At 43.8% G+C, this 16,345-nt stretch overlaps 1 protein-coding gene across 1 annotated transcript in view; it reads left to right on the top strand.

The window, feature by feature from the left end:
• sema6bb (sema domain, transmembrane domain (TM), and cytoplasmic domain, (semaphorin) 6Bb) overlaps positions 1-16,345 on the top strand; it is a 94,282-nt gene that overhangs the window by 42,666 nt on the left and 35,271 nt on the right. Inside the window, exons 2-5 of the mRNA XM_068743103.1 lie at positions 2,456-2,583; positions 3,936-4,050; positions 9,875-9,935; positions 10,081-10,143. Coding sequence (XP_068599204.1) covers positions 2,475-2,583; positions 3,936-4,050; positions 9,875-9,935; positions 10,081-10,143 — 348 coding nt within the window. The 5' untranslated portion in view covers positions 2,456-2,474. The remainder of the gene's footprint in view (positions 1-2,455; positions 2,584-3,935; positions 4,051-9,874; positions 9,936-10,080; positions 10,144-16,345) is intronic.

Below are 16,345 nucleotides of genomic sequence, written 5' to 3'. Positions count from 1 at the left end.
ATTATAGCGTAACACTGCACTTTGCTGCTTGTGCCATGCAGCGTGACTTCTGAATGAACTCAGCTGCAGCTATTTGTCACAATTACAGTCATGCTTTAAATCTGACACTCCTATCACACACACACACACACATGCATGCTTGTGTGTATCTACTTATTCTATGGTCCCATGAAATTGTGTCACCCAGGGTGTCTAATTATACTAATCGCATGCGTACTGCCTGCCATTTATTCATGCATTAGTAATAACAGAAACAATAGAATATTTGATTGGATGAACTGACTTCCTTAATTCTCTCATTCTCTCTTTCTAAAGACTTCTTGCTTATCTCTAACTCAGTCGCTTTCTTTTTATTCTGTGACCTCGCTCGCTGACTATTTCCCCTTTACCTCCTGCAATTTGCTTGTGGGTGTTGAGTAATTAGCACGCCTCCCACTTTTAGGCTGATGGATTAGGGTTAGCAGGGAATTTTAGAAATGTCCCACAAAGATTATTTGTCCTGATAAGGTTATGTCTAGGGCTTCATTAAACCGATGGGCTGCACAATGGCTGCTTGTATCCTTCGGGTGACGTCCAGAGTGAGTAATTGAGAGAAAAAAGCTGAAAGCTTGAAAGAGGGAAATTGTTTAGTGTGCAAGAATTCGTTTCATTCTTTGTCCTGTTGCATGTTATCTTGTACTTTACCACATTTCAATTTAAACTAGACACAAATACAATATATATATACCCCCCCCCCCCCCCATTTAGGCCAAGTTTTTATATAAAAAAAATGAATGGTTTTTCTTACAACTAAATAACCAATAAGTGTCACTCTTTCTTTTAGCTCCTGGTGCCTAATGTTAACGACCCATATGTATTCGCTCATAAATGACATCCCAGTCACTTTCCTGACTTGACAGCTCTTCTCTGTCTGGACTGCTGTTAAAACCAGCGTGCATTTTATTTCCAGCTTTGTGGTAAAGTTTGGGACAAACAGTTTTCTATTTTCAGTGCTCTTTGTCAGATTTGTAATGAAATTCTTGCTTGGCGGCCCGAGAGGCCTGACCTGAACCTCCTTCGACACCGTTGCTATGACGCAGCGTACCCAACGTTGGTGCTTAAACTCAATTATGGTCTGGTGGTTGAATGGGAATAAATCCTTGTGGAAAGGCTTCCCAGAAGAGTGAAGGCTGTTACTGTGGGATATTTATGTCCACAATTTAGGAATGACATGTTCAAGCATCACTTATGTGCAAGTCAATTTATTGTATTATACTTACTATTACAGATGTTGTTATATTGCAATAACCTAAGTTGCATTATACACATAAAGGTGCCAGTTAAGCTCTCAGATACAAAACGGTGCACGTGAACTGAATGGAAACAGACGTGGGACAAAGAGACGTGAAGCTCGCATATCGGGTACCGTACATTCAGCAAAACATGTTTTGCATCGTTTGACACATTGTTCACGTATGCCAAAGAGTTTTGCATAAATACATGCTACTTTGAGTATTCAAACTCAAGATGTAGCGTGGCGTGCGTTGCGTTGGTGGCAGAGGAAATGGAAGGTCTCGCCACTTCATTTGCAAAACAAATTACTCGCTGATGCATTGAGCGCCGAAATATTAAGATGAAAGACGCGTTGTGGGGTCAATTACAGCACGACTCATGGAAAGCGCTACTGCGTGCCGGGTTCACAGTAAGAAAGAAAAAGTATGATTGCATATCAATAGGAGGCATCAATAAAAGCACCTGTTGTGTGAGACATTACATTTCGCCACACATATCTGTGTCTGAGGTCCGTGGCTTAATAGCCATCCTGAGCGGTTTTCCCCCACAGGACGGTGAGACGGTGTGCTTGATGCATTTCTAAATTGATCACCGAGTGTAACTTAATTTGAGCATCATTTGTGTCCACATGAATCCCACCCGAGACCTGAATGTGCCCTCGTACCACCGCGTGAAAAATACAGTTTAGTCTGTCAGGAAGGTGATTAAGTGTCGCTTGCAAGCATTCAATTCAGCAATTCCTCCCACTCCTCTCCCTCCCTCTGAGTCTTTCATACCCGGGATCGTGCTTGACATTTTGAGCGTTGTCGAGCTTACACAGATTTTCCATTCACGAGCCTTAAGCTGCCCCCTGTCTCCCCCCGAGATGTTGCCCCTTCGCCGCCTCTTCATTTTTCTCCAGTGTATCACGCATGTGGCGAGCTGTCTGATGTGGTCATGTTGCGCCGCTGCATTTCTTTCTCCCTGAGCAGATGACTTTAATGGCTCACTCTGAGCGGCTGTTTATCTCCCTCACATCAGACGGAAGAATTACAGCTGCTATGGGAATACAAAGATATGGCTTCAGTCAGGAAATCCACCTCGCCAATTAGTAACTGGATGGGTGGAATGTCTGCTTGTGTCTCGCTCCTCTGCCTCATTTAGTAACCACTCGCTCCATTTTCTCTTTAAAAAATGTCCGCAGATCCCTCTGTTGTGCTGCGATGACGACCGCGGCCCCTCGTTCCTTCTTCCTGCTGTGTTGGCTCTTCCAAACAGCAATGTCGGCGTTCCCCGAGGAACTGGGGCCCCTCAACGTCATCCCCACTGAAGGTATTGACCTCCTGACTTGCTCGCCCTCGAGCCACCTACTCCCTTGTGTGTTTCTCTCCCGGCTAGTCATGTGCGGGCGAGTGTGTGGGGTCTCGCCCAAAATGTGTAGGGTGTTGAATTTAAGCGAGAGCGTGGAGGAAACCGTTGCCGCCAGACAGGCTTGCACACAAAGGGCGTTGACTGCTGTCCAGAGTTGAGGACAGAACTCCCTCACACACACACACACACACACACACACACACACACACTCTCTCTCAAGAGAATTCTTTAACACTCAGACTTTGAGTCTCCATATCAGCGTGGCAGTCTGCAGTTTATGCCAGACCTTGATTGATTGCAGTTCAATGATATTGATTGATGGTTTCCCAGCTGAATCCAAACCTTTCTCAAATTATCAATACCAAACAGTGCAGGTTGTCATTCGATTGAGAGCTACGCTGGATGTGAGGCATTAAACTTAGCCGCTGTGGTTCAAAGCATCTATAAAGTAGACCAAAACGCTAGTTCATCGAGATTGACTGACATGTTTAGAGGCGGATAGAGAGAGAGAGAGAGAACATTGAAGGTGAGGAGGAGGAGGAGAATGATTTGAAGAGGCCTGAATAGTGATGGATGGAATTACGGCGTAGAAATAAAGCAGTGGCACAACAGACGTGGATAAAAAGAGGAAACAGATGAATGGATAAGGGAAGAAAGGATCAGAGAGCAGATGTAAGGAAAAGCTCTCGTTCACCAAAGTCAAGGTGAAAGACAAATAAACCATACTGTGTGTGTTTTTTTAAATCAGTCAGCTTTATTTGTAGCTTTTCTTTCTCATTCTCTCGCCATTTGATTTTTTTTCTCAGCTCCCTTTGCACATTTGGAAAACAGAAAAAAAAAAAAAAAAAATACCTGAAAAAAATAAATGTAAAAAATGCTCCAGAAGTGACATCTTTGATTTCTCCTCCACAAAGGTTTGCTTTCTCCGATGTACTGAACTCCTGGTCCTCTGAAACACTTTGAACATGTACTTTTACGTTTTGATGTTTTTTAAAACGCTTCCATGTGTCACTGTCTTTGACTGAGCCGAACGTGTTTGCAGGATATATCAAATATAACAGTGACGTATGTTCAGACGATTTCATTTCCAGAGGCGTATTTGTTTCTGGCATCTCGGATTGTACTCTCCTTTTTGTCCGCTCATGCTCAATGTGGCAGATGCGCTGCCGTTTCAAATGCTTTTCTCCAAACGCTGCATCACCTGTCATCATTTCTAAACTGTCACAACAAAATGATACAAAGCGTTTTGTAAAAGACGGATGTCAGCTCGATGTATCGGTTATTGTGAGTTTCTGCCTCTCTTTCACTGACAGTGGCGAGGAGACACCCCGTGTTTCTGGGCCGTCCCCACCGAACATGGCTGAGACAAGAGCCCCTGCACATCCAGAGGATCCTTCAAGTCAATCGGACACTCTACATTGGTGCGAGGTACGGTACGCATCGGTGCACACGCACCAATGAGCTGCTAATATGAGCTAATCGTGTTAGGCTTTGCCTACAGTAAGAGGCCTCTAATCCTCACACATGCAAACATTTCTTAAGCGTAGATTCAAGTTGTTGCCATGGAAATACAGAAAAGGTGGTTGGGATTTATGAAACAGCATCAAGTTAATCTCCGGACTAACAATCCATGCTGCACAACTTTACCCCCAAAGCTTGAAAAATGAAATTGTAATTTATCCAGTTTGCCAAGTTCAATGGCAAACTGTCATATAATCCTGATTAATCACAGTCTTTCATTGTCATTAACTCGGTTGAGGTTATTTCATTAATTGATTGACCCGACTAGTTTGTGCCAACAGTTCCACAGTTCACACAGAAACTAGACGGTACACAGCTAAGCTTCGAAAGCCTCCCCAGTTTTGGATTCTCCAGCTCTCGTCTCTCAATCGGTGGATCCAATGATTCGGGTGATTTCAAAATGAAGAACATCAAACAGCTTATTACCGAATATGCTCTAATTATTCTCTTAGAGATAGTACTCGAATGAATGTGTAACAGTAGCTGGTGTTTGGACGGGTGGATGTGCTGTGATGATGGCCTCCATGTGTCTGATGGTGCGGTGAATGCACTGATTCCGGACACACGGTAGCTCTGGTGGTCAGGAGGGCTGGACGACGATGGCCTGCAGGCTTATGATGTACAGATGCATCTGCTGCGCCCCCCCCCCTCTCTCTCTCTATCTCCACAGGGGGCTTCAGAAGCTGACCTGAAACAGACAGAGCTAACAAAAAACATTCACCTCAAGATTTACTGCACAAGTGGTACAAAATATAATTTAGCTTGAAACGTGCTATGAAAACAGTCATTTTCCACATATGGCGCTGGTTACTTGCTGTCGTTGTAGAAAGAAATGACAGAGTCCCCGGCCCCCAGCTGGCCTAACCTCATTGCTGAGGGATGGTAGTAAACTATGTAGCCTGGCCCCAGCCATTCTGTCTGCACTGAGAAGGTCTTTAAGCACGCACATGCACAAAGCCAGATTAAACCGCCCAAAGACCTCAACTGTACGGATGCCGCTGTCTGCAGCTCTGCTTTAACATGCATCCAGTGCCATGAATCAGCGCAGCGGACATTAATTTCATTTTACAGGTGTAGACACTTTTACTGAAAAGGTAAACTGATACAAATGTATCAGCTGCCCGGATGATAATGAAATGCCAGACCGACAGGCGGAGAAATGACAGCGGCGGCGGCGGCGGCATCACGAGGGAGTTTTAAAATGTGCATTTACATATTTCTTCCAAGTGCTTAATAGTGTTTAAGGCTTCCTGACAGAAACTGATCAGTCTAGCAGGAAAACAGATCCATGTGCAAATGCTTGCGTCAGCCACAGACAGCCCAGCATGGAGGCGGAGTTTTAAAATGTATAATGTATAAATAAGTACCTGTGCAGTGGCAGGTACGACTGCCAAAAGCTCCTCCAGAGTGCATGGCCTGATAAGACGCCGCACTCATCCCCAAATCCTGTCACCATTAGCATAGCTGCTTCTCAGACTGCAAGCGCTGCTAAATCTCTGCCCCAGGCTCGTGCTGAGAGCAGCCGCCGCTCCCCGTCCTCCTCCCGTCCTCCCGTCCTCCCGTCCTCCTCCCATCCTTGCTACATGAAAGAAGCGATGTATACGCTGGTGAAAGGGAGATTGAAGCACTTTGTTGTTTTAAGCCCATTTGGTGGCTGTCAGAATGAGCGTCTATGGATGCTGAGTTTCTCAACCCAAAAGGCTAATCCACACAAATATGAACCAATTGGAAAGTGTTAGCCTATTGCCAATGCAACCAAAGGAACAAAGCCGATTCCTTATTAACTCATCAGCTTTAGATAAAGCACAAGAGGTTTTTTTTTTCTTCATCTAAGTGTGTGTGTGTGTGTGCGTACGTGCATTAGGTGGAAACTGAAAGTACTTTGACTGACTTCCAGGTTGGATGTGGCCCAGTTTATTACCCCACAGACGCTGACCTGAAAGGTCACCGGGGAGGTCATTAGGCGGTCAAATGCCTCGCGGTTCAAATGCCTCGCGGCAGACGGACACGGAGACGCTGGCTGCTGTAGAGCAGCTAGCAGGGAAAGCGTAGCGTACAGAGCAGGTTAAAGAGACACAAACACACAGGAGACGACGTCTACATGGACCCACATGACGGACTCTGCTTCTGCACCATATTCTGTAATTTGAGCGCTCTTGATTAGGATAGTGTTTGGCATTCAGGGAAGGACAAAGTGGATGCGCTCGGACAATTACACAAATGATACTGCCGTAATTTAAGATAAATGGATAAATGTTTTAAATTTCTGATATTGAACTATGACTGAATAATTCTCTTAATTAACAATCACTCTACTATTATTAAAATGAGTGCAATAAGACTTTAGCAGTGTCTGTCTACAAATAAAACATTCTCCTGGTCTAAGTCACATTAATCGGAAAAGAAAGCTAAACATAGTCAATTCTGTCTCAAACTGGGACATGAATACTTCCCGTTACAGTGGAAACTCGGTAGTCGAACATAATTTGTTCCGTATTACTGTTTGAAAACTGATTTGTTCAAAAACCAAAACTATATTTCCCATAAGAAATAATGGAAACTAGATTAATCCGTTCTTATGCACCACATAAATGCCCATTTACATGCCTACAGTTATATAACTATGTGTATATAGACAACGGATAACACATAAAAGTGTAAATAGTATGAGAAACGAAGGCATAGTAAAAGTAAATATAACCATTATTTACATACCGTTTTGGCTGCGGTGTCGGGAGGAAGAGTTATTCAGGGTCCTCCTCCATAAAATGACTGGGTAACTGTCCTGGGTTTTTGTTTTCTTCTCTTTCTCTTTAGCTCAGCTTTCTTAAGAAAAGTAGAAATTGTGTGTGTATATATATATATATAAAGACTTTATCTTGAGTCAGCTGTTGTTTTGCAGGCCAAAAGGAGAAAGTTAATGAGCAGGACAAGTCAGAAATAGGACATGTCGACAGTTTCTCTTGCTTCCGTGCTGACTTGGTATCAGTCAGGTCATAGTGGGTCAGAGGTGCTCGTGAAATAAGACCTCCGTCACGCGCACATCATGCACACACATATACATGAAGCCAGAAGAAAAGAAGGCAATAGGAGATTTTTGATTTGTGCTTTTACAAGCAGATTTGTTCAGTGTGAGTTCAGACCTAATATAATGAGACAAGGCCATTCGAGGCTACGTGTACATCCTGCACCATGAATAATAATGGCAGCTTTACACTGCTCACATGCTACTCCTTTCTCTGAATTGTAACCTGCTAAATCCACTGCAGATTAAATTCACTAACAAGAGTGTGAACAAAACAAAAACACACAAGCCACTGGCTTTGCATCATTCGAACAACCTGGAAGGCGGGAGAAGAGATGGAAAGAGAAAGGCGAGCAACAGCGTAAATAATTCTCCCTCCTCTGCACTATCAGAGGCAACAGTTCTGGCTGCCAGCCACTCTGCCTCGGAGTCCTGGTTCTATATTCATTATGTTAATGCTGAGGTGACACTGAAGCAGCCCAGATGAGATTATGCCCCCGATTTTTGGCCTACGCCACTATCTGACGTGCGTTTAAACCCTAACCTTTTAAGCAAGGTGCATCAAGCAAGCGTTTTGTATCTTTCACTTCTCCATCACTTAATCTTCCCAATTTGTTAGGGTTTCATGAAAGGGTATTCTAGGGCGACAAATTCAGAGTGAGTAGGATAAATAATAAATGGGAACATCAGCGATCAGCGTCGCTCTTTTCATCGTGCAGCCGTGCACTCGGGAGTCACTGCAGCATTTATACGTTTACAGAGATAGGACTGTCTGCTTCGCATCTTCCAAATGATCGGGACAATTATCCGCACCCCCCCTCGCCCTGGGATATCATTTGACAATTTACGTGTGATTGGGCAGCGCTGCTTGTTTATTTTTCTATTTAAGTTCTGTTATGGTGAACTTGGCCTGTGCAATGATTAGCACTCAAATTGAGGAGAGAACGTGTAATGACTGTGAGAGAGCTGTCCCTGGCATTAGTTCCCGGTGCAGGTGGTGAAGATGCCTGGCGAGGTGACCGGAGGAGGCAGATTACATCTGGTTGCTGTCCTTGTGCTCTGTGTGTCTGTCAGCACAGTTAGGCTCACTGCAGCTATTAAAGCCCAGAAACTATATGAAAAATAAAATGTGATATATACACATTATAAACTCTGTTCAGTAGCTCTGTTAATGCCATTTCATTTTAATATAGGTTTCTACAATGCCTGATTATGTTTTTATGACAGGCCACCCTTCCCCTGTGTGCTCTGGGGCTGAAGCATATGCTAATTAAATATTAAGTGGACTAATTGATTGAGATGCATGTTGGTTTACCCGTTCGACTGAAAGGTGCTCGTTAAATAGTCCCTGATTGCTACAAGCACGGCTACAAATAACACTGCTGGTTGAAATGTTTATGATCATGATGTTAGTTAACATTTGATTTCTGTGTGTATGACAAATGTGTAAGAGGCACAAATCATGCCTCAGTCTGTTCAGCTCCCACAGCATAGATGCCACCCAGTTAGTGGTACTAAACATACCAGTTGACCCACAGATGCAACAGTGCACTGTTGTTGTCTTTTTGCTCAGTTTGTCCACTTCCCTCCATGCCTGGCTGCAGAATCTTCAAAAGCACAACAGAAAGTGGGGATGAATTATTCAGGGGTTATGTCCTACCTGTACTCTCATCATCTTCACGGTCCTCTCTTTCAGGAAAAAAAGGCATGCAAATTCACACTGTCGCACACATTCAAGCGGTAAGGACCCTCACATGAGCAGGGCATGGAAGCACACTTCCCTATTATGAAAGAAAATGGAGAAACTAAGAGAACATGCAGCACAGATGGGCGGCAGAGCTGGATCAGAGATAGGATCAATACTGCAGCAATAACACTGCTATGGCAGATTTACAGATTAGCGCATTCAGAGCTCAGCTCTTTGCTTAGATGAAGCCCAAGCTTCAAATCCATCCCAGCAGATACCAACACCTTGATCAGTATGCAAATGACAGCTTTTATCTTCATAGCCCGACTCTGGCATTTTCTCAGCAACATCGAAGGTCACTGCTGAATCATACATGGATTACAGTGCGAGGCGGCAGTGTTTGGGATGTGTGATGAACACCTGCTTGGTGTTTGACCATGGATAGGCAGTGAGGGTATGTAAGCGTCAGAATAAAAACTTGATTAAAACATCCATTCATTTAATTTCCTATACCTTCGAAAGGTACTGAGAAATACCGCTGTGGTGTTAGGAGCAAATTCAGTCCAGCAGGGCGAGTTTTATGAGCTGAAGCCAACGACAGGGGGAATACGAGACTTCATTATGCAGTCTGCTGCCATTTGTCAAATATATTGGGAGCCATTGTAAAGCTACTCCCTCGTCTCTGAAGGTCTGATCAACTTTAAGCCAATAGATGTTTTCTAATATGTAAGCATTACATGGCTGCAAGCACGGAATGATCCAGCAGTAAAACCATGCAGATTTGATATTCAGTGGAGATATGCGTACTCCAAGCAGGTATTTAATAGGCTGCCTGGATTTCATCCAAAAAAAGAAATCCTCATCGACCTGCACTGTCCTGACTGAGCTAGCAATAATATCGTTGCTGCACATGGCACTCACGGTTCATCCAGTGCAGCATTGTGCCTTAACTTTAGCTTTGGATAGTGCTGTTTTGGCTGAGCGCCACTCTTAAGTTATGGCTCTCTGTCTCTCGCCAGGGATGACCTTTTCCGCGTGGAGTTGGACTTCGTTGCAGGAGACGAAATGTTCTACAGCAAGGTGAGCATTTTCTATATGGACAGCCGCAACCTTTTCGTTGGTTGTAATATTCCTCATTGAAAACTGTCATTTTCTACGTTAGAGAAATGCTAATAATATTGAAGTAACTAGTAGTGGATGTTTTTTTTTTTATGTGTGTGTGTAGAAAAGAACATGGGAGTCAAACAAGAATGACATCAGGATCTGCAGGATGAAGGGCAAGCATGAGGTGAGCCTGTCTGCTTCACCAGCTTCTTTATTAAAACAGCTGATTCAACCTGGACTAATTGATTTCTGCTCACATGAGGTCAGTTGCACAACCTGTAAACATAACACTGAAATATTATCCCCCCCTGAGAAGTTGATGCAGCAAAACTCAAAATGCTCTTTCCTTTAGAGCTCCTGTCTACTTGGCTAATGTCCAATATTCTCGCTCCTTCTTTCTCCAATTCTTTTGTTCTATATCAATCTTTGCGTGAAACATTTGGATATTTAGCTGTGGGATGTTTTTCTCATTGGCTAGCCACTGAAATTATTTCAGCAGACTAAACTACAGGCCATAAAAGTAAATGTGACCTTAATGTTTCATGGCGATGGAGTCCAATTATATTTCAACTCTTTGAACCACCAATTTCCTAATGCGGTCTCTTTGTAAATCAATGTGCATATTAATTATAGCTGCTTTAAATAGCACCTTTATAAATAATGACATTTTTAGTCTTTTTTTTTTTTAATGTGTAATAGGACATCTGAATATATAAACGGTAAAGCAAGACTAAGGATGGGGGGAGGGGGCATGCGACAAAGGACTTATAGCCTTCATGTATGTGCTCCTGGCGGAGTTTAACACACACCAAAATACTCGCTCTTTTCCTCTAACAAAGAAAAGAGACTTTTAACCATGTAAAAGTTTAAAACTAGAATGGCGGGACATAAAATAACCACTAATACAAACCTGTGGCTTTTCTCTGACATCATTCGTAGCATAACATCTCTATTTATTGATTTTTTAATTAACTCAACCTCATTTAAATGTTCTTCACTATATATTATTGAATTTTGAGGTGAACTTCTGGGTTGTTTCTCAAACTAGTCAACAATGTCTCGTTGCATCCTGAGATACATTGTGGATGCAAGGGAGCATGAAATCTGCGTAATGCCTCCATGCAGACTGTAGAATTTCAGATTGGCTTCATGCCCAATCTCTCTGAGCTTTTGTCTTCCACTATATCTCATTCCTATACACAATTATTACAGAACAAATTTAACCTACCTCCATGGAATTTAGTTCTCAACTAACTAGCATGCCTCCTGGCACCCACTCAAGGAGAAAGGGATGTTTGACCATGTATTGTTGTCCCCCCTCACATACACACATGCACAGCACAACCCCCCCCCCCCCCACACACACACACACACACACACACACACACACACACACTCTCTCTAGCTTGTTCCACCAACATGGATTGTGCCCTCGGAAAATGCAGGTGGGCGTTGGGAAGCGGAGGCCGTCAGGACAAGATGGGGCGTCCCGGCAGCCACCAGCCCACGCCTGAATACCTCTTGCATCTCCACAACACACATCCCAAGCTACTCTCTGCCTCACATAAACAGCCCATGTTCATTGTCTACGTGTGGGTGTGTGTGTGTGTGTGTGTGTAGCGATGATGGTTGTGGTTAGTGGCAGAAACATGGGCTCCGTCCCCTCGGGGCAAATAAAAAAAGAAAACGATTTATTTAACACACCGGGAGAACACAGATGACACAATGGAGATGAGGGGATGGCGACAAAAACCTAGGCTGAGGGGATGGCGGGGAGCGAGGAGAAGGGTTAAATAAAGAAGGGAAGGAAAAGGAAAGGGCTGGGGTGGGGGGGGGGGGGTCCCTGTTGGCCAGCCCCGAGGAGAGCTGTGAGGCTGAATGAGATATGAAAGTTCTTTTCCCCCCTAATGGCTGAGTGAATCACAATGTGAGCACGATAAGAGCGCTGCCAGGTCCTCCCAGTCAGCTCTCTGGGCTCTGGCCCATGTCAATGAATGACTTCCTGTGTGCATTTGCTTTTACCCACAAAAACATCCAGCAGGGGTTTTTCAAGTCACTTTTTTTTTTTATAGATACGATTATGAATAAAGTTATGCCAATTTTTAAATCATGGCAGCCGTATGAGGGGACACATATCTAAAAATATCATGTAAAACAACAGCACTAACTACAGCCATGAAAATGAACATACAGCAATTTACTTAAGTACGCTTTGTTCAACTCAAAAGTACAATATTTAAACACCGTCAGCTGGAAGCTGTGTCGTCAGCTGCATGCCGGCGCCGGCGCATGGGTCATCATGCACGATACAGTTTGATGTCGTAGAATTCCTTGTTCCAAAATATTTTGCTTGGGAAGGTTTAGCTCAATAATCTTCCCAGAATTGAAGTTATGTAAAGCCTCTTTCTCATCATATTGGATTATATGGCCATTTTCCAGCGATAAATATCAAGATATGTTTTGATGCTATGATGCAAATGTTGCATCGCTCTCGTGTTGTGATGTAATTGCCAAGTATAGTGTTTACTGCAGGGCTTTTTGCTTTGAAATGCATTTGATCGCTGAAGTGTTTATGTGCCCTGCTGTTGCCATTACGCTCACTCTAATGCATGCTTACACACAAAACACACAAAACGGGCCTTTCACACACACATGTAGGTGGGATCAATGATTCTCACATACGTTGTGTGAACTGTGTTCATACATATTCATGTTTTTCTCTGCATCCCCCCCCCCCAACTTCAACTCCTGAAAATGTCCTATTATTCTCGGGGGGGCTGGTTGTCTCACGTTCGCTACTTCATAATTGGTTTACTAATTAAATGTTTCTGCATGGTTGAAGACAAAGGACGTAGTATTCACCCTAATTAGACTGAAAATCCAATATCCTGATTCTTTTGACTTTTTCCAGGCTCGTGTTGCTGATGAATGTGACTGTCAGTCACTCGTTGTCTCTTTAACGCTCGTGCTTTACGCCCTTTTCTCGTCGTTGTCGCTCCCTCCCCTTAATTGTTTCACTGCTTACCCCCTCTCTTCCTTTTTAAAAAGACGACGACAGCAATAGCGTGAGATTCGGATGCTCGGTGAGGATGGCGCTCTGCCAACACATCAGGCCATATCCAGCGTGGCACGGACATGCAAACAAAGGCGGCTCCATATAGAGCGGCTGGGCATCATTACAAGTACCACTTAGTGAGATTGTATGATCAATATTGAATTGATAGCACTCTCTGAGGATCTCAGGGTTTTCAAGCGCCTGACCTAAATGCTTCTACTGGGCTGGATGAGCCGAGGATTTTTTTTTTTTTTTGTACTTATTATTTTCATGGAAGGATTATTTTTTAGGTAACACTTCTTCTCTGTAGCATATATCCAGGCCTTCCAAAGGAATGGGGGATATACCGCACGCTGCATTTTCTAAACAGTGTTTTTGTCAGGGTCAGAAGGACACATGTCAGATGACTCTTGTATTTATTTATTTTCCACCTTTAAGAATTTTGCTGATTCTGGGACAAAATTCATTCAAATGAATCTTTTTGACACAATTCATAAAGCAGTCAATTGTGCTGTTATGATCTGGATTCAGATTCAACTGAGAGCCATCCCTTGGTTAGACCTTAAATGTGGGGTAAAATAAGAGTGGAAATAATAAACAGTAGAACTCATGACTATGCTTAATAGAGAGTAGTTTCCATGCATGATGAGAAGAAAATGCAAGGAATTGGGACTAAACTGCTGTGTAGCCTTATGAACACCACTTATCAGGGAGGCTAATATGCTTTAACGAATAAAAGGGATTTATCTCAAAATACTTACCAAAGTGTGCTTTTCCCCTCTTCCTGCATTCGCAGTGATCCTCCAGGCAACTGTCAAATATTAAACATATTCTCCACAAAAGACAATTTGCCACCAAATTGCAGCTTTGCATCTGCACATTGTCGGCTATCCAGAACAGTTTGAGGGTGATCAGGGGTTGGAACAGTGTTCGTGTGTGACTGTCTGGTGTGTGTGTGTGTGTGTGTGTCTGTTTCCACCAGAGAGTGGAGCTCAGGTGACCCGCAGAATGAAGGTCGGTTCCATCGCTGGGATTGCCACATGGCTGCACTTGCTCTTCTTCATCTCTGTTCCTCTGTCCTTCACTTTCTCCCCCTTTTCTCTGTATTTTTCCTTCATCTCTATTATCTGCACTTTCTCTTTCTCGCTTTTATTCCCGTCCTTCCATCTGTTAGTGGCCTGTGCTACGGTCAGTTAGGATTACCAACAGAGAGGAAGGGTATCACAGGGACAAGCAAGACTGAAAAAACACATTACTACTAATTTGGTATCGCTGTTCATTTGTCCTCTACACACACACACACACACCAGCATAAACACACAGGTTCTTCCTGTCAAAGAGTTAATGCTGTCAAAATAGTGCATCAGGGATTTTTCTGGAAATGACTTGCTTGTTGTTAATGAGGAGCGAAGAAGGCCTGCCAAACCTGTGTGTGCGTGTGTGTGTGTGTGTGTGTGTGTGTGTGTGTGTGCGTGCGTGCGTGCGAGTGGGAGAGTTCTGGCTCAATGGCGGCTCTTGGCAGAGCATTGCTCTCTTCTCCCTGGTTGCTAACATCAGGGGACCAGCCAGGCATGCAATGGAAAGTTTTTGAGATTTAGAGGAGCAGCCTGCTAAATACGACCCCCTGATGTACTGCCTTAGATGGCTGCTATTGTAACAGCGTTACTAAAAACAGGTCATCGTGATAACTTTTATGAGCCTTAGAAAAATGCTGTGGTTATACTCTTAAAGCAGGAAAAACGAGCAGAAGATTTTATGATGTATGAATCTGTTTTGTATTTGGCTTAGCCTGAACAGAGGAATGCTGATTGTTGCCAGAGGTAAAAAATGATGCTCATTTAGGCTTTTTTTTTTTGGATGAAGTTTGATCATTAAAACAAACATTGGGCTCAGGTGTAGGCCGAATGAAACGTTGTTTATCATGTCAGCGTAAAGGTTAAATTCCGGACAAACGATGGAAAGCAGATGCAGAGTGTGGCGTCTCCTCAGTTTTAATGGTGTCTGACTGCTGCAGGTCATTTTGAGCAGATGTGTTGTAGCAACAGGGAACTTGTTGATCCGCTGACTGTGTGTGATGATTTCCATTTATGTTTCTGTGAAGGCTCTTGGTGTTCACGAGGAAAATGTCTATTTCAGTTCTAAGAAACTGAGACAGGGACTTGCTTGATGAACGTCTGTGACGTAGAACTAGTTTGGCCGACATCTGCATAAAGAGCCAAACCTAATTAAAAGCATGCAGCCTGTGTAATACCTATAATTCTAGATCGTGTAAATGCGTATTCACATATGCAAACTTTCCCCTGACAGATATGAGTCGCTCCAGCTTTGTATCTCCATCCACATTTGCCCCCAGAGCTGCAGATGAATTTTTCAGAGCCTAGTCTCTGTCAGTGAGAGGAGCAGGAGGAGGAGCAGGAGTAAGATGGGGAGGAGGCCTGCAGTCGTTTGGGTCTTGAGAAGGCTTGCCAGCCTGCACAGGTGGCATTTTGTCTGGCTCTACCCAGGCTGAAAGAGATCAGAGAAGAGGGAGGGTAGCAGAGGGGAGAACGAGATGCAGCATTTAAATGTAGATAGAACTGGGGATTTAATTGATTTACTGCTTGAACGTGTAGAAATGGTTTCATTCTTTATGTGGAAAGCATAATAAAAATCAAACTTCTGACTCATTTGTTACTTGAATAAATCCCTGGAGTTGCAGCGTTGCTTCTTCTGGAACAGAGGGATAATGATGAATGGAAGGAAACGCTGGAATCAAATCGCAATGACTGGAATACTACAAAGGATGCAACCCTTGTTTTCACCCTGTAGTCATGATGTAGATTTGTACAGTGTTTTGGCTCCTCTCTCTGAGACGCTGGCAGCCGGACAGGGTTGTTATTAAGAGCTCTTCATCTGGCTTTTCGACTGACCAGGCTGACAGACTGCAACCCCGCGACAAACGGCATGCAAATGATTCTTACACGTGAGCATGCATCTGTGCTGTGATCCATAGAAACGCACAAACAGACAGATGCACGACACGCACACACACACACACACACGCACGAACACGTCACATACACATGCAAATCCTGGCGCCGCCACTCCTCGATTTGTCACATAGTGCTGCACCGTTAGAGATTGACACCTCAGACTTGACACAACCCATGCACCCCGACACGTACTCACACATGAAAACACTTTCTGCATTCCAGATTTCTTTCTTTTCGCTGTTTAAAAACAAGAACCCCCGCAGGGAGTGACGGGGGGGAAGGTGGAGTCGTATGGGGGTGTCGGGTGGAGTGTCAGACCGACATTTGACATACCCGCTGTCGCCACCACTCCTGCTGCT

The sequence above is a fragment of the Brachionichthys hirsutus genome, chromosome 9 (assembly GCF_040956055.1).
Source record: "Brachionichthys hirsutus isolate HB-005 chromosome 9, CSIRO-AGI_Bhir_v1, whole genome shotgun sequence".
Lineage (NCBI taxonomy): Eukaryota > Metazoa > Chordata > Actinopteri > Lophiiformes > Brachionichthyidae > Brachionichthys > Brachionichthys hirsutus.
The sequence above is the reverse complement of the archived record's forward strand: the minus strand, read 5'-3'. Positions and strand labels throughout refer to the sequence as shown.